The sequence below is a fragment of the Lepidochelys olivacea genome, assembly GCF_965140295.1.
Source record: "Lepidochelys olivacea isolate rLepOli2 genome assembly, chromosome: 5".
NCBI lineage: Eukaryota > Metazoa > Chordata > Testudines > Cheloniidae > Lepidochelys > Lepidochelys olivacea.
In genome coordinates, this window is record NC_140415.1 from 100,866,522 (window position 1) to 100,885,032 (window position 18,511).

The following is an 18,511-nucleotide window of genomic DNA, read 5'->3' on the forward strand; positions in this document are numbered from 1 at the left end:
AATTATTTTAAGCATTCAAGATAATTTAGAAATACCCCTTTATAATTTATTCGATTCATATTTTACAAAGTCTTGTTCATATTTAAAAATGTGTCATTTCCCTTTTTGGGTAAAAATCTCAACTGAAGGCTCAATATTCAAACATGGGTGCCCTAAAACGACTAAATTCCTTATTGGAATGCTTTAATCAAGCACTGATGGGCACTTAACATGGCAGTGCATCTAAGGGCCCACTGAATACCCTGGGGCCAAATTCTGCCCTGCGTGACATTCTTTGCAACTGGACTGATGTTGATTCAGGGCACAATTTGAGTATTTAATTAACTTTAAATTAGTTTTGGGGATGGATTACTCCATCCCCATTTTAGTTGTATTGTGAGGATAGTTTTGTGTAACCTGGTACAGTGTAGTTATAAGGATGTTCTGGTCACCTTTGCATGTGTATCTGTTTTTCTTTTTATCTTTTATTTAAAAAATTAAACAATCAGCAGCAAAGTAAGATGAACATATGTCAGAAATCACATAACTAAAATCATTAAGGAAAAACATACTGAAACAAAATCACATCTAATTGCCTAGATACCACAGTGATGGGTGGATTATAAACGTAATAGCTCGCTGTCTTAAACAAGAATCAGAATTTTATTCTGAAAAATGCTAATAATTTAAGAAGCAACTTACCCCATCATATACAAGTGCTTTCCAGGAATGTTCTAGCTTCTTCATTAACCTAAGCAATTAAATAAATTAAAAAAAAAAACCCATGTTGTGAAATTCCCTCATTTTGCAGCCATCTCAGAATACTTTATTAAGATAATGGCTTAACATACAGCAAAATATTTCCATTCTAAACTGCCACTTACCTGTAAGACTGTAGGATATCAATAATACCCATAAATAGAAGCAGCTTTTCTCCTTTATGGCTTTTAGCTGGAATGCCTCCCATTCTAATGGCAACAACAAAATAATTTTATTAGATGTTGTATTTTATCAGACCTTTTTAATGTCACTATTTAGAAGGTGAACTGCATTTACTTTAAAAAAAATCAGCAGCATTAAGGCTAGTTGTTGAATGCAAGCTGCCCAGGGCTTCTTGTCTCCTCACTGGGAGCAGGGGGGTGGCGGGGTAAAGCCACCCAGGGCCTTCTTGCCCTTGGGGAGTGGGGTCCAGTTGCCCTTGCATCCCACCTCCGCTCCCCCATCCAGCTCCTGAGCCGTGAAAAATCACAAGACAGCCAACATTCCCAGCCAGGAGTGGGGTCCAGCTGCCCCAGCTCTGGGAGCAGCTGGGCTCTAGGTGCCTGGCTTTCTTGTCAATTTCATGGCGGAGAACAGCCAGTGTACGGAATGCAGTGTCTACACAAAACACTGCATTGCCCTAACCATAGGCACCGACTCTGTGGGAGCTCCAGCATTGGAGCATCTGCGGAAAAAAAATTAATGTTCACTTAACACCCGCCGGTGGTCCTGCTGATCAACTCCTCCCTCTCCCTCCCAGTACCTCCCACCCGCTACGATCAGCTGTTCTGCAGCATGCAGGAGTTGCTAGGGGAGGAGGGGAGGAGCAGGGATGGGGCGCGCTCGGGGGAGTGGGCGGAACTGGGCAGGAAGAGGCAGGGCGGGGCGGAGATTTGGGGGAAGAGGTGGAGCAGGGGCAGTCCTGGGACTGAGCAGGGGTTGAGCACCCCCGGGGAAAAGGAAGAAGCCAGCGCCTATAGCCCTAACTACACAGACATAAGCCCTCCGCCTCTCGTTTATTATGCCAGCAGAGCAAAAGAGTGACATGAACGGACTGAGCATTTCATTGTGTACAACTCCACTGTTTTGTCGACAAAAGCTTACTTTTGTGGACAAAAAACTGTGTAGTGTAGACAAGGCCTTAGAAGCCAACATTCAATTGACTTTCAATGGGGCCTAGGTTTCTAAGTCTTCTGGGCACTTAAAATTTTACCCAACATCCCTACTCATGTAAATAATGCCAGAGGATTTTTGATGATCCTATGCTTTAAGACTCATTGAAAACAGAACACTTCCAATAACACAAAGTCCCCACCACCATGCTTGAGCATTGGTTCAGTATAACTCGGCTCATTCTTGGATGCAAATGAGAGTGTAATATTGTACACCCTGGGCACAATTCAGCTCTTTGTCTCAACTTATATTCTCGTGCTTCAAACATTTGAAGTTGTGAATAAATAATAATAATAATGCCTAGCTCTTATATAGCACTTTTTGTCAGCAGATCTCAATGTGCTTTACACAAGGAGGTCAGTATTATTATCCTCACTTTCATATGGGGAAACTGCCGCACTGGAAGGTAAAGTGACTTCTCCAAGGTCACCCAGCAGTCCAGTGGCAAAGCTGGGAACAGAACAGTATTATCCTCCCATTAATTTGTTGTAAGTTTAAACCCATGCTTCATTAGCATTAATGGTATTTACCTGCATAACTCCCTGGTTAACGGACAGTAAGCCCTTTTCAATGTGAAATTAAGTCTCTGTTATATCAAGGATTGATTACACAGAATAAGAATGCTGACTGTAACTCTCTTATTAGCACGGAACATACATCAAGGATAGAATAATTTGAGGAGCCCTTGATTCTTGGAATGACAAAAGTTGAAATGTTTCACCCCTTTCTGTAAAATGTATCTGTCACAACCTTAAAATTCTCTGCATGTCACAGCCTGTTGTCAGACATTAAGGTGACAGAAGTATTGTCTTTTGAATGTGATATAAAGCAGAGGTGCTGATCACCATGGTTATTAAAAATTCCATGGCACTATTTGTAAGTGAAGGAGTCTTAACATCGATGTCCTGGCTGAATTCCAGCCTGGATAATTACAATCTGCCTATCTAAAATTCCTCTGCAGCTTCAGTTAGATAGGAAGAGGAGAGTAATATGTTCTAAACTGTAGTGTGGTGTTTCTGTAACCTGTTAAAATATCTGTCTTGTTCCACCTCAGCAGTGGCTGCACTTCAACAGTTGGTGAAGCAATTCCTGTGTATGTAGTGAGTACATTTCTTTGGGATGACAGGCACTACAGAAATATCAATATAATCAATATCAATAATCGCTTTGCTCACAGTGCTGACACTGTTTACAGTTAAACAGAGATTATGTGTTGAGGTCTTATAAAAGATATATAATGAAAGTCATTACAAGTGAGTTCACTACGTGCCGATAAATTGTTCTAAATTAGAACTGCAATTGCTATCATGTATTTAAAGATGAATAAACTGAATCAAAGTTTTTATTTCCTGGTCTCCAGTGAACCTTGGTATGCAAGCTTGGAATGTTTTTTAAGAAAGCATTTAGCTTAATCCTTCAATCACTCCTACGTAGCGCCTTCCTGGACGGGAAGCTAGCCAGAGTTAGATTTAATACAACGTAAAACAGTTTGCAGAAATAAAAATTTAGAAATTCCCAATCAATTTTTAACAGATTTTGGGGACTTACGTATTTGTAGCTTCTGTGGTGACAGATTCCCCAGACTTTCCAGGACCCTGTATGGATTCCATGGCTGTAGAATAGAGAACTTTCTGTCCCCCAGGACGTTTGGCATCAGATGCATTCTGGGAACTCTCCCCATCCTTCTCTTTTGTGATACTGTCCAATACATGGACCCCCAGCAGCAGACTATAATCCATGATTTTAAAGCTTTCCAGCACCTATTAATGAAGAAGGACTGCGTGTACTGTAACACACACAAATGACTACACACAATTTAAATTTCTGCTGTGTAATTCAACAACTGGAGAAAATCCAAATAAAAGGAAAAAAACCCATACAGGTATGTCAATATAATGGGTTTGACGACGACAGTTTGCAGAAACGTTAACCAAAGTAATATTTTTGTACTAGCCTCCCACCTTCTGTCTGAGATTCCCAGAGCAACTTACAAATGTTAATAAGCTAACCATCACAGCACCCTCATTAAAAGTTGGAAAACTAAAATACATAGAAATGTAAGGCCTAATTTAAGGCCATTTTCAGCTGGAGAGTTTGCCTCACCAGCAACTCCATTTCATTTCTAGTGAGGAAGCAGTTAATTAGTTGTCTTCTACTCTGATGCACTATATACATTATTTTTACCCTATCTGCTATACATATACAAACCCAGTGCTGAACAAAATCCTTGAAGGGCAGATTTTCAAAAAGGAAAAGGGGCAGTCAAGATGCCCCACTCCCATGAAAAGTCAGTCGGATTTGGCATCTAACTCCCATTTGTGCCTTTGACAATCTCTCCGTAACAGGCCAAAACTGGCGAATATAAACTTTATACTTGAACTATGATTTGATTTTTAACCAGTTCCCTCCCCTGGTCCTACCAATCACATGGACTCCCTGACCTTGACAGGTTCCACTTCCCCATTCTTGCAAGTATGTAAGAGATTCTAATCTCAGTTGCACCAGTATGAATCCAGAGAAACTCCATTAAAAGGAAAAACCTCTCTCTGAGTCAATTAACTGTTCTTAGGATCTCCTTCAGTCCCCCTTTTTACATTTTAATACTATATCAGAATCAGTGACAGATAGGTATTGTATCAAACATCCTGTATGAAAGCCCTGTTTGGCACAGGGATAGCAACCTATTTAACTTCCTGTAATCTCAAAGAGAAATATGGAGCAACGGGTGCCCTTTTCTTCATGCAGCTCAAGAATAATTTAACACAGATTTTGATACAAGATGCCTTACTGATAATGTTGTAATTTTTGGCACTGAACTGCAAAATGTTATGTCATTTTACCAGGAACAAGAACAATTTGATTTTACAGAGACAACAAATGAAGCACAGTAACTCCAGGTGTGCCAATTCAGTCACGCTTATCAGAGCTGACTGAATTGGTGTTTTACACAAAACACTGGGTTAATTTATGAAACCCAGTGCACATACTTGCATTTTCAAAAGGAGATCAGAAAAGATTTCAACATAGCTGGGAGATCCACCACCTATGAAAACACTGTATCTTACCAACCATTGACTGCATACTTGGATGTGGGGAGGCTGTTTTATTCAATATGCACATTTCTAAAGCACTGATCACTGTAGTAACTAGAAGACATACATATACACACACTTGATATTAGCATCCGTTCTATCCCCATTCTGCAACTCTTGCATCTTGTGTTACTTTCCTGAATTAAATCCTTTTTCATAGCTGTCTTCCATGAGAAACATCAAGGCCTCCTTCTACCACCATTGTTAATGTGGAAAGGCTTGCACAAAAAGTCTTGCATTGTACCCTAACTGTAGAAAGGTCAGGTCTCACTCTGATCTCTGGGGATAACACATATCAAATGACTGAGCAAGGGGTCTGAATATAAAGGAGGTAACTGAGCGAAGTCGAACACACACATCTTGCAGAATTCTTCTATAAAAGAGGAACAGGTTGGCTTCAAACAAAGTGCAAGAAAAGTGCCTCCATACAGTCAAACGCATGAGATGAAGCTATCAGCACCCCAGCACATCCTCTGATCCTGCTAATACAGGCTTTTGGGCAACAGTAAAATAAAAGAATCTAGAATAGCACATGAGAAGATCAGGAAAATCTAATTCATTACACAGAATGTGGGACTGATGGGTCACTAAACACTTCCTGGTTTACAGCATTGGGAATCTGGAACTGCAAAAACAGTGTAGTTAAGGAATACAAGGTCCTGTATTGCATGAATACATTAGAATACTAGAGTCAGGAACTCACACAAGTATGGTTCTCTTTGCCCCTGCCACAGTAAATAAAGTTTGTTTTAAAAAGGTTTATTTTCATAGGTTGCCTATTTTTATAAAACTAGATGGTCCAAGATGACTTGTGTGTGTGCCATTTAAAATGGAGAGAAAGCGGATGCCTAGCCTATTGCACAAACATAAATAAAAAGGTAAATTAACATTTGCCCTTCTGAAAATACTACTCTGGTATTGCAGCCAATATCAGTGTCTACGTAAATCCTGATTTCATCAACTAAATAAGTTTGGGAAGACGGTGCCATTTTCATTTGTGCGCTTCACTTAAAAATCAGCTCACATTCTTTGCTTTAATGAAATCTGTGCTTGCCCCATTCTCTACCCCTTTGGGATTAGATACTTCATGGTTCCACTGAATTAAAATCAAGGTCTAACATCAAGTTAATATCTGATACAGTCTCTTGAAAGACTAAGGTGTATATCCAGCTTGCCAGTGCAGAGGGATATATTGTGCAATACAGAAGAACTCTTACTGAAGTGATCCACCCTCATCTCCTTTTGCCCCTGCTCCTTGCGCTAAAAATTGACTAAGAGTTTCATTGCTGTCCTCATTTTTGTTCCAGGATCACTAAAACTAACCATGTACTACTACTTAGCTGCTCTAAATTTCTTGGAAACTGAAGTGAGCAAAGTGACATTTTTTCCTAGGCAGACCCTCAGCACATAATTCATTTTTACATGCAGCAACCTATGTGAACCTTCGGGTAGGTCTACACTACCCGCTGGATCGGCGGATAGTGATCAATATATCGGGGGTCGATTTATCACGTCTAGTCTAGACATGATAAATAGATCCCTAAGTGCTCTCCCGTCGACTCTGGAACTCCAGTGCCGCGAAAGGCGCAAGCAGAGTCGATGGGGGAGCAGCGGCAGTTGACTCACTGGCGTGAAGACACCACGGTAAGTCAATCTAGGTATGTCGACTTCAGCCATGCTATTCTCATAGCTGAAGTTGCAGACCTTACATCGACTCTCTTCCCCCTCCCCTCCCCCCCCATGTAGACCAGGGCTTACTGTAGCCATTTGAATCCTATTCTTGCTCTCTAGACATTTAACTGCATAAACCAGCTGAACAGATCCTGAATAAACTGAAATAATAATACTCTGAAATATTTTCAGTGTACATTAAAACAGTGACTGCTGTATAAGTTGCCCCTTCTATTCTTAACTTGTACTGTACAAAGATTTAACAGGATTGTCAAAAATAGTGTCCAGGCTGAATGTATTATGTGCTAAGAGACAATACACTGTCAAAAAGAGTATGCCATAAAGTAAATTATGAAAAATTCTTCTCCCTCCCTCCCACACACATTGCCATTTGAATGATTGGGTTCTCTCTCTGCTGAGACTTTGAGTTAGTCAGGGGCTCTGGGAATAACCCTAGCGAGAGCCAACCACATAAGCTACCACCTAAGCCCACAATGAACCAACTAGCTCTGCCTCTGAGCAGCACTGTGTTCCTGATGCTGCATGTGCTGTAGACAGACTAATGATGGGGTCTGCATATATAATATTTGGCCACAGGCTATCACAGCACATGCAAAACTATTACAGACAGCCCCGCAACCTGAAGCAAATACTCACCAACAACCACATACCACACAACAGAACCACTAACCCAGGAACTTATCCTTGCAACAAAGCCAGTTGCCAGTTGTGCCCACATATCTATTCAGGGGACACCATTACAGGGCCTAATAACATCAGCCACACTATCAGAGGCTCGTTCACCTGCACATCCACCAATGCGATATATGCCATCATGTGCCAGCAATGCCCCCCTGCCATGTACATTGGTCAAACTGGACAGTCTCTACGTAAAAGAATAAATGGACACAAATCAGATGTCAAGAATTATAACATTCATAAACCAGTCGGAGAACACTTCAATCTCTCTGGTCACACAATCACAGACATGAAGGTTGCTATCTTAAAACAAAAAAACTTCAAATCCAGACTCCAGCGAGAAACTGCTGAATTGGAATTCATTTGCAAATTGGATACTATTAATTTAGGCTTAAATAGAGACTGGGAGTGGCTAAGTCATTATGCAAGGTAGCCTGTTTCCTCTTGTTTTTTCCTACCCCCCCCCCCCCAGATGTTCTGGTTTAACTTGGATTTAAACTTGGAGAGTGGTCAGTTTGGATGAGCTATTACCAGCAGGAGAGTGAGTTTGTGTGTGTATGGGGGTGGGGGGGGGATGTGAGAAAACCTGGATTTGTGCAGGAAATAGCCCAACTTGATTATCATGCACATTGTGTAAAGAGTTGTCACTTTGGATGGGCTATCACCAGCAGGAGAGTGAATTTGTGTGTGGGGGGGTGGAGGGTGAGAAAACCTGGATTTGTGCTGGAAATGGCCCATCTGATGATCACTTTAGATAAGCTATTACCAGCAGGACAGTGGGGTGGGAGGAGGTATTGTTTCATATTCTCTGTGTATATATAAAGTCTGCTGCAGTTTCCACGGTATGCATCCGATGAAGTGAGCTGTAGCTCACGAAAGCTCATGCTCAAATAAATTGGTTAGTCTCTAAGGTGCCACAAGTACTCCTTTTCTTATTACAGTGTGGTAAGACTCCTCACAATAGAACTGCTAAACAGGTTCACAAAAACTAATATCATGAGCACATGGAATACACAATCAACCTTTTCAGATTTTGCAAATAGATCATTTATTTTCTAGATGTATTTTGTTGATCCTGAATTTAGTAATACCACCAAAGTCCATCTGAAATCCAAAAATGTACATCTAGAGACTTGAACTGCTGATTTCAATAGACTTTGGATAGTGACAATAATATAATTGCTAATGTTACTGATAAAAAAAATACTTGACCAGATTTTTATCTCTGAATACATTATGCTAGAAGAAATGGAGGGTTATTTTGGATTTCAGCTGATGTGAATGAGATCAGAATCTGGCCTTCAAACAATAGCTGACTGCCATGGAAACATCCCACATGTGCTACAATACATGTTAGGCAAAGCAGAATGAGATACAAAAAAAACTATGGGCCTTACATAAGCCCACAAAATAAAATAAAATTTGGCCATACAGACATCTATCCCTGGTGCTCCATAACACTGCAATGGGTACTCAGATGCCGTATGAGCTGCAGCATTTGGACACAACAGATTGAATTAAGGCTGGAAGAAAATAAAGCCTAGATCTGAAGTTCTTCTGGGAAAAGAGCTTTTTGTCCTTAACTCTGAATTTCCTTACTTTAGTAGGTTTAAGTCAGGCCATTAATGTAGCTCTTTTAAAATTTAATTTCCTCAGTCAAGTTCACAATGTTCTCTGCTAATGCAATAAAAGAAAAATACAGACTGCAATAAAACTCTTTCTGGTAAAAAAAACAAACAAACAAACAAAAAAACAGTATGAAGTAACTGCCCTGTTCTTAAAAATTCATGATCACAACTAGATTAACTATTGTTGCTTCTGTAATAGCTATTTTGAATTTCTGCTATTAGTGGGTTAACGACTCTAATACTATGAATTATGAAATTAGCTTTGGAATAGGTGGGCCCAACTTCCATTGGGTGGACTGGACAGATACCTAGTTACTCAAAATCTGAATTTGGCCCTTTAGTTTTGTTTGCATTCCAATTAAAAATAGCAGACAGACACTTAGGCTGGTCAGATGGAAATTCATCTTGACATATGTTAACTAGAAACAAACAGGAAAATGACAAATTTCCCATTCCCTCCCCCTATTTTCTGTCCAGCTCTATTTAGCATTTAAATATTGATTTTCTTCTTCAGAATACTTTAAAACCAGTTACTCAATCCTCATAACACTCCTGTGAGGCATCTAAGTATTATCTGAATTTTAAATTGGGAAAATTGAGGCAGAAAGGTTAAATAACTTGCCATAATAGAAGAGAGAATGTAAGAGCAGTTTTTAGAACTCAGAAATTTTTCGTTCCCTCACCAGCAGTCATATCATCTCTCTTACTCAGCAAAATGGAGGTTGAGGCTATTTGACTCAGAATTTTCCAGAGAGCGCTACATAAAAAGTCCCCCTTTTCTCTTTTTTCTGGAAAAGCTAGCACTTGAGAAAATAATAAAAAAAACTAAAATACATCTTCTAGTACATTTGCTCGTTTCTAGGTCCTTAGCATTTTGATTGACAACTTTTCGTCATTTGTAAAACTGCTCCTGTCGAAATAGTACATCTAATTGCTTAGCATTAGATAATGGATGTTTTGTTTCAACACTGCCCAACAGACTATTCATGCACAATGACATAATTCTCCCAAATGTGTAAAGATACATGCCAGGTCTAAAACTAAGCTACTGCATACCCAACAGATACACCACATCGGGTAAACACCTGGAACACAAGCCATCTAAAACTTTGATTTCAGCACTGCAGGTAAGCGTGCTTGCCTTCCCCCTCCCCCCCCTTTGAGGCAAAAATTTCAATCAGAATGTTCTACAATATGAGACCTTTTTGTCTAAACCAAAAGTCTCCAGTTGGTCATCCTCAAAAACTCCTTCACATGTCCCTTTTCTACAATACATGTAAACCTGATCATCAGAATTTTTCAGGTGATATTTGAAATGCTTAGTACAAACAAAATTTGTTTCTATACAAGGTGGAGGACACACAAATTCTGGATAAACTGGGTTCAGACAAGGTTTTTTTTTGTAATCCCACATCAATTTAGTAAATCTTTCAGTTACACGATTAGAAGTTTTTATACAGAAGCACATTGATAATTACTGGAATCTTTTGCTCACTTTTGATCCAAGTAGGATAGGAAAAAAACCCAAACCATAAAATTAGGACATTGTGTGGTTTTGCAATCCCCTTTGGGGAATTTTGGTCCATAAACTCACACGCTAAATAGATGCTGCTCATCTGGATAGGCTTTGCCCTCTGTGAGGGTTATAATATGGACAACAGTCGGAGATACAAGGAGACCGTTTAGAAGTCTAAAGCAGCGGGTCTCAAACTGTGGGTCGAGACCCTGTTTTAATGGGGTCACCAGGGCTAGCGTTAAACTTGCTGGGACCCAGGGCCGAAGCTGGAGCCCCACTGCCTGGGGCCAAAGCCCAAGAGCTTCAGCCCTGAGTGGCAGGGCTCAGGTTACAGGCCCCCCCACCTGGGACTGACACCCTGGGGCTTTGGCTCCCCTACCCAGGATGGTGGGGCTCAGGCTTTGGCCACCCCCACCTGGGGTGGCAGGGCTCAGGCTGTAGCATTGTCTTCGGTTCCCTCTCATGGGGTAGAGTAGTAATTTTTGTTGTCGGGGAGGGAGGGGGAGATCACCATGCAAAGACATTTGAGAACCCCTGGTTTAGAGCATGGTGGCTGGAAGGGGGCTGGCTGGGGAACAAGACTATGGCTGTGGTGGGTGTGGAAAGTGAGGATGGTTAAGGAATATTGTGGTCGGGTAAAAACTAGTCAGCAGAGGTTTAGGTGGGTGGCAAGTGGATGTCAAGTGTCAAGGAAAGAGCAATAGGAAAGATATCTGGAAGAGGTGCAGGTCCCATCCTCTCAACAGACTACCAAAACCCTATGTGCATGCAAACCCATTTCCTACCAGCCTTCTTCCTCCTGACAGGTGCTCTGTTTTTCTGATCTGGTCTTGCTTGATTCAGCAGCGAGTGGAAAAAGTGACCAAGTTCACTGTTTTACTCATCTTCAATCAGAAATTTCCAAAGCTGCTTACAGATGACTCTGACATACAAGAGCGTGCTTTGTGTGCGTGACACAGGATGTAAAGATTTCCAGGAAAATCAAGGTCTTGTCATTGGCTCTGTTCTCTTAGAATACAAGTTTCTTCGCTTATGTTAAACTAACATGCTTTGTTGGGTAACTGGATTATAAACAGTTTGGAAGGGCCAAAGGGTCTGCACTACTTTGTAATAAACATCTATATCACCAAGATATTATTAGATTACCTATCAGCTCTCTTTGATGAATTACTTCACCTGCCTTGCACTCTGAGGGACAGAAAGGATGGTGTTGTAGTTAAGACACTGGACTGGGACTCCCAAGATAGTATTCAATTCCCAGCTCTACCATATTCTTCCCATCTGACCTTCAGCAAGTCATCTACTCTATCTGTGCCTCAGACAGCCTCTGTAAAACGGATAATCCTTCCTTTCGCTCATACTTTGTCTGTGCTGTGTATTTGGATTATAAATGCTTTGGGGCAGGGAGTATTTCAGGTGTACATCTTTTACAATGTATCAGTATAGTGCCTACCACAAGGATATTCTGATCTCAGTTGGAGCATCTTGCCAGTACTAACAATGAAATGTTGCCTAACTTTACTTGGCTTCTGTGTCATCTGAGAATTAGTTCAGGGAAAAACAAACTACTACCATACTGGTACCCATTTCCCAAAGGGATCTGACTGCTTTAAATTTAATTACTGTTAATATACATACATGGCCAGAATCATTCCTCAGATATGCACCTACACTCCCCCCACCCACCCAATTTCATCAATTGTTTAAATATTTGCTCATTTTATTAAAAAACAATCCAATTTTCAGTTCAATCTTCATCTTTAGCACAAAAATCTCTAAAAACTGCACAATTCAACTCTCTCCAATGTCTGTTACATTATTTCAATGTCTTTCATATCTTAGTGTGTAACATACATGATGAAGCTTCCACTTTTTTTTGGACAGTTCACATTTAAACAGTTTCTATTAATATTTATGGAACTGTAATTATGTCTATTGGAAATTGAGAATCTGTGCTGTGCTTTAATAATTTATTACTTGAAGCAAAGAACAACAGTGTAATGAATAGCATGATGATTAAGAATAAAACCAAGAAATTTAGGTCACACAGTTATCAAACTGACTCTGATCCATTTTCTATTAACAATAAGAAATAAAGCAATGTTGATTTACATTGATTTACATCATGAAGTAAAGCTGGTCTCAAAGGAAAACCATAGGAGAATACTAAACTATAGGAAAATACTAATGGGCCCAAGAAGAATAAATTGATTCAGTGAGGTAGAATGCTTTATATTGGTACTGTATACTTGTATTTTTTTAAGCTTGAATATTATACATTGGAAATACGTATTTTCATTATATACTTTATCTATATAATTAACACTAAAAGAAAAGGAGTACTTGTGGCACCTTAGAGACTAACAAATCTATTTGAGCATAAGCTTTGAAGTGAGCTGTAGCTCATGAAAGCTTATGCTCAAATAGATTTGTTAGTCCCTAAGGTGCCGCAAATCCTCCTTTTCTTTTTGCAAATACAGACTAACACAGCTGCTACTCTGAAACCTATAATTAACACTGACATTTTAAAAATAAGTTTAGCTTTCAATTGTGTACTATTGCATAATCTGAAGAAAACAGTATTTTATACTGAACCAGTATCTATTATTCTCTTTCTCAGAGTCCAGCATTGTTTGTATAATATATTAAATGGCAAACATCTATGTTAAAGGAATATTGAGACTAATTTTAAACAAGATCATACAAAGGCAGGAAACACAGAAGTTAAAGGTATTTGTCAACTTGAAATCTAGTCACTGAAATAACAAATTGTTAAAAGCAGTTTGATAATAAACTTGCCTCCAAATGCTCCTTGTTAGTTTTTGTGACTTTACAATCACATTTTTCCCCGCCTTTCAAGAAAACATTCTTCTCTCCTGCTGTTGCTGTATAAAAGACCCACACAAACCAACAAGAGAAAAACAGAGTAAGGATCTATTCCCGAAAGCTGATCTGTGTTGGTGGCCCCCTTGAGATCAGGGTCTAACAGACTGCACAGAAGTCCTGTGAAACATACAAGTAAAAGTAACTGGCAATAAGATGGAGAAATCCACCCCCCCACCCCCCAATTTCTTTCAGTTACAGTAAAATTAGAGTGTTACTTATTAAAACCGTAGGTAAAAAAATCATCAGGACAAATGTTCTCTTTTTAAGTTCATGATGTCTCTAGAGTACCAACAGCAATTTGGCCATTGGGTATTTCATGGTTTATCTTGTCACAAATTTTCATTTGAAAAAAAAAATTTTTTTTAAGTGAAAAAATGGCCTTTTTATAAAAATTCTTCGTTTTCCCAAAACTGAATTCCCTGCCCCCCCAAAAACTGGAAAAACAAACAAACAAACAAAAAAATAAACAAAAAAACCACCACACACATACCCGGTTTTCCCTCCTTTCTTTCCTATCTGCTTTCCCTTTTTCAGTGGCAACGTGGAAAAAAGGGGGGGGAAAAGGGCAGTGGGGGAAAAGGGTACGAAGGAAGAGAAAAAAACTTTAGGATTTTGATGAAAAATGGACAGATGAGAAAACTTTTCAAAATTTGTGAGAAACATATTTACATTTTTCTACCAGCTACACTAAAAATATAAATATGTTTAACTAGAAAAACAGCAACAGGAAATGCTTAGGTACACAATGCAGCCAAGTTAACATAGCCATTGAAACAATAATGGGATGTCTAGTTTAACATTACACTTCTACCTGAAATTTGTTTATCTACAGCTCCACACAACAGCTAAGACTAAAAGAGCTGAAAGATTGGATAATAAAAACCATAGGTGTAGTTCTTGAAACTATTTTTAACTTATTTTTTAAAATTGCCCAGATTTCAAGTGGGTGTTTAACTTTTGTAATTCCTAATTTGTTGTTGAGCCTTAAATATGCATTAAAGTTGATGGAATAATGTTTGCCGTAAGATAAGGGAAAGATCTATAGACTGTATATTAGGATACCACAAAGGAAGCACATTAGTCTCTGCTAAAATTCCTAGCAGATGCCTAAGGCAAATGTTTCAGAGTTCTTAACTATTATATATTTTTAAATAAATATTTTCCCTAAACTACATAAGTGAGAATATCCTCCTTGTGGGTGGGCCCATGAGGCCACGAAGAGCCCCATTACAGTCAAATGGACTCCATGTGAGTAGAAGGGTCCATCCACACACAGATAGTTGCAGGATTTGGGCCTTAATCTTTAAAGTCTTGGCCCTGCTGTTAAATAGACCAGACAGAGATCATCATCCGAAATCTGGCACACCTCTTGTTAGCTTGCCCAAGTTTTAACTCTGGGATTTCTGTGAGAATTTCTGTCAAGTATCATATTTGTTTTAGGGCACTGGCTGATCTCTCCTGAAACACAACTTCCAACCTTAATTTTTTTTATTTTTATTTTTTTTAAATAACTGTTTGTTTGGGAATAAGCTCATGAATTGTACCTGGAATGGAATCAGTGTCTAGACAATTTGAGAGAGCACCCTGCTGGGTACGTACACTGATTCAGGGTTTACACTGCTCAGGACTCTCAGCACTCCCTTTTTCCTCCTGAATGCTGACACTAATGAAAAAGTGGCGGCTCAGGAACCATTTGTAAATGTGGGCAATTGACATTAGTTTAGTAATGACTTGATTACACAAGACCTAATAAAAAAAACACACCAAAAAAAAAAACGTTACCCAGTACAATAATTGGGAGAAGGACAAAAGAAAATACCTGCATACATCCACCTTCCGTTGTGGGGAGCTGTTTCAGTATTGCCCACTCTTGCAATTTTATTGGGAATCTCATGATATTTGGTGTTTAGCTCATGGAATACTGTGATTACATGAGAATCTCAGCTTTCATTTAAAAATAAAATCAAAAGTTTCTAGACTTCATGATTGCAAAGAGCAGTTTGAAAACGTAACCCAAGTGAACTCCAAAGTTTCAAAAGCCAGATAGCAAATGCAGTAAAAGCGGTTTTATCCAGCACTTCACCAACCGGAAAGTTCTATAAACCAACATTTCTGATGTCCATTGAAATGCCGGTTTATAGTCTGGTTGGCATGGGGCCAGCCAGGGGAGTGCTGGATCCATGGGCTGCTCTCCTCGGGCAGCTCCCCGCAAGCAGCAACCTGTCCTGGTTGCTCCTAGGTGGAGGTTTGGCAGGCGGCTCCGTGTGCTGCCCCCGACCCAAGCGCTAGCAATGCAGCTCCCATTGACTGGAAACTCCAGCCAACGGGAAATGCCGGGGTGATGTCTGCAGGCAGAGGCAGTGCACAGAGCCACCTGCCACACCTCTGCCGAGGAGCAGCCGGGACAGGTGATTGCTTGTGGGGAGCTGCTCGAGGTGAGCGGCCCCTAGATCCAGCACCCTGAACCCCCATGCTCCAACCCGCTGCCCCGAGCCCCCTCCTGCACCCAAACTCCCGCCCAGAGACCACGCTCCACATCCCAACCCCCTCCCTCTTAGTTAACTAGCATTTTTCACTTACCGCACCCCCTATTCCCCCCCCCCATGTCCCAGATAAAACAGCTTTTATTGTAAAAAGGATATAGAAATTATTATTTCGTAAAACCCTCATGGCTATTAAACTGACCTCATGATTTTTGAACACTTGTGGTTGACAATACTATCGTTTCCTAAAAATCACTGCTATAAAGCGCAGTTTTTCCTCCTTCCTCAAAATAAAACTGTCTCAGTTCCCACTCAAGGACAGGAACCTATACAAGAACAAACATATGAGTAGTTGAGCAAATAGTTAACTAGACAGCAGTATGCGTTCTACCAGGTAACAACAAGGTACTTCAGGGTCTTGTGTTTACTATTCTAGTCCCCCCTCACCAACCCATTTAGGTTTGTCATCAGGATCCCACTGAAGTTAATGGGAATTTTGATGAAATCCTGGATTAGACTTTTCTTTGGTTTCACCTGCAAATTTCAGATTCTAATCTGAATTCAACCCAGATTCAAATTTAAAGTCATGATCGCCTGAAATAGCTGAGTTTCACTTGATTCCATGCAAACACAAAGTGATCCATTAATTATAGAAAATAAACAGATGCAGATAGCTGCTCTTCCTCTCCCTCCCCGCCGCCAGTGGCATACATCAAGCAAGACTTTGGCTCCAGATACAACTTAATTTTAATACATCTTGACGAAGCTTAAAGTCTGATGTTGCATCATTTGCTACTGTAACCCTATATTCCCTCAACTTTGTATATAATATGCTGTACACATTATTTAATGGAAAACAGGTATTGTAATAAGCAATCGCAATAAACAAGAGCAGTGTTTTCTGAAGCAAGGGGTGCGTCTACCTGAGGGGGGAGCATCGCAAAACAAACAAAAAACAACCCTAGCTGGGGTGAGATGGTGAAAGTGGGAGCAGACTCACCTCTCAGTTGTCTACCAGAGTCTCAGATTTGGTTTTACAAATTTGCCTACCAGAGTCTCAGATTTGGTTTTACTCTACCTCCTACGATTGCGAAAGTAAACCTTTAAAATGTGAGTCACGTGCAACTGACACATGAATGTCTTCTTGAATTTGCAGCGAGCCTGAAACAAGCAATCATTCTGAAGTGAGAGTTTCCCCAACTCCACAATGAGTTCTAACCGAGATGTCAATGAAAATACATGAAAATGCAAACAATGTTAACTACTTCACTGTTAATCAAACCATGCAGAAAGGGAGACGAAGTATCATTCTGAAAGTTTAAGTGATTGTTCATACTGGGTAGGCCTCTAACACAGAGTTGGGCAAACTACGGCCCGCAGGCCACATCTGGCCCACAGGACCCTCCTACCCGGCCCCTGAGCTCCTGGTCTGGGAGGCTAGCCCCCAGCTCCTCCCCTGCTCTTCCCCCTCCCCCACGCTGCTGGCATAATGCTCTGGGCAGCCAGGGGTCAGGGCTGTCAGAGGGCAGGGAACAGGGGGGGTTGGATGGGGCTGCGGAGGGCAGTCAGGGCAGGGGATGGTAGATGGGGCAGGAGTCCCGGGGAGGGCCGTCAGGGGACTAGAAGCAGGGTGGGGATGGCCACACACCCCCTCCCCTAACTGGCCCTCCATACAGTTTCCAAAACCCGATGCGGCCCTTGGGCCAAAAAGTTTGCCCACTCTTGCTCTAACTGGTATGTTGGGTGAATGATAACAGAAAGGCAGTGGATGGGGTAGGAGTCCCAGGGGGGCCGTCAGAGGACAGGGGGGGTTGGATGGGGCAGGAGTCCCAGGGGAGCAGTCAGGGGGCGAGAAGCAGGGGAGGTCGGATAGGAGGCAGGGGCCAGGCCATACCTGGCTGTTTGGGGAAACACAGCCTCACCTAATCAGCCCTCCATAAAATTTTGGAAACCTGATTGGGCCCTCAGGCCAAAAAGTTTGCCCGCCCGTGCCCTAACACCACATGGGCAGGACTGAAGTGGTAGCAGTTGGTTTCATTTTTCTGAAGGACAGGCTCATCTTTCAAAAGTTTGAGAGCCACTGAACTGGTGTAAGACAGCATCACAATCTGCATTTCAGTCCTTTTTGCCAACCTCCATGTGTATGAATAAATGTTATTTTTGGTTTGGGGTAAAGGGGTAAAAATCAACACAGACATTGTAGACTCATAAGAAGATGTACATACAAATATAAAATCTATAATCTTAGGGCTTATCTTCACTACTGTGCTAAAATTGGCACCACTGTATTGATGTAGCGGCCTCGATGTAGCGCGTCTGGTGAAGGCGCATTATGTTGATGGGAGAGTGCTCTCCCGCCGACATAATTACTCCACCTCAGTGAGAGGTGGAAGCTATGTTGGTGGGAGAGTGTCTCCCACAGACAAAGCAGTGTCTACACTGCGCTAAGTTGATGCAAGTTATGTTGCTCAGGGCTAGTGTTCCCTCTAATTTTTCCCACCCATGAGTGAATGAATTTTTTTGTGCACACCATTATGGAGGTGATGTTTGACATATCACCTCCATACTGGTGCACATTAAATTCATGTGGTGGGGGTGGGGCCGAGGGATTTGGAGTATGAGATG

General features: G+C 40.9%; 1 protein-coding gene across 7 annotated transcripts in view; it reads right to left on the reverse strand.

Annotated features, from left to right (window-relative positions):
• PIP5K1B (phosphatidylinositol-4-phosphate 5-kinase type 1 beta) overlaps positions 1-18,511 on the reverse strand; it is a 167,491-nt gene that overhangs the window by 51,296 nt on the left and 97,684 nt on the right. For all 7 annotated transcript variants that reach the window (XM_084628257.1, XM_084628253.1, XM_084628254.1 and 4 more), the window contains 3 exons: positions 3,460-3,671; positions 864-947; positions 682-730 (listed from right to left, as the gene is read on the reverse strand). In XM_084628257.1, the coding sequence (XP_084484383.1) occupies positions 682-730; positions 864-947; positions 3,460-3,671 (345 nt within the window). The remainder of the gene's footprint in view (positions 1-681; positions 731-863; positions 948-3,459; positions 3,672-18,511) is intronic.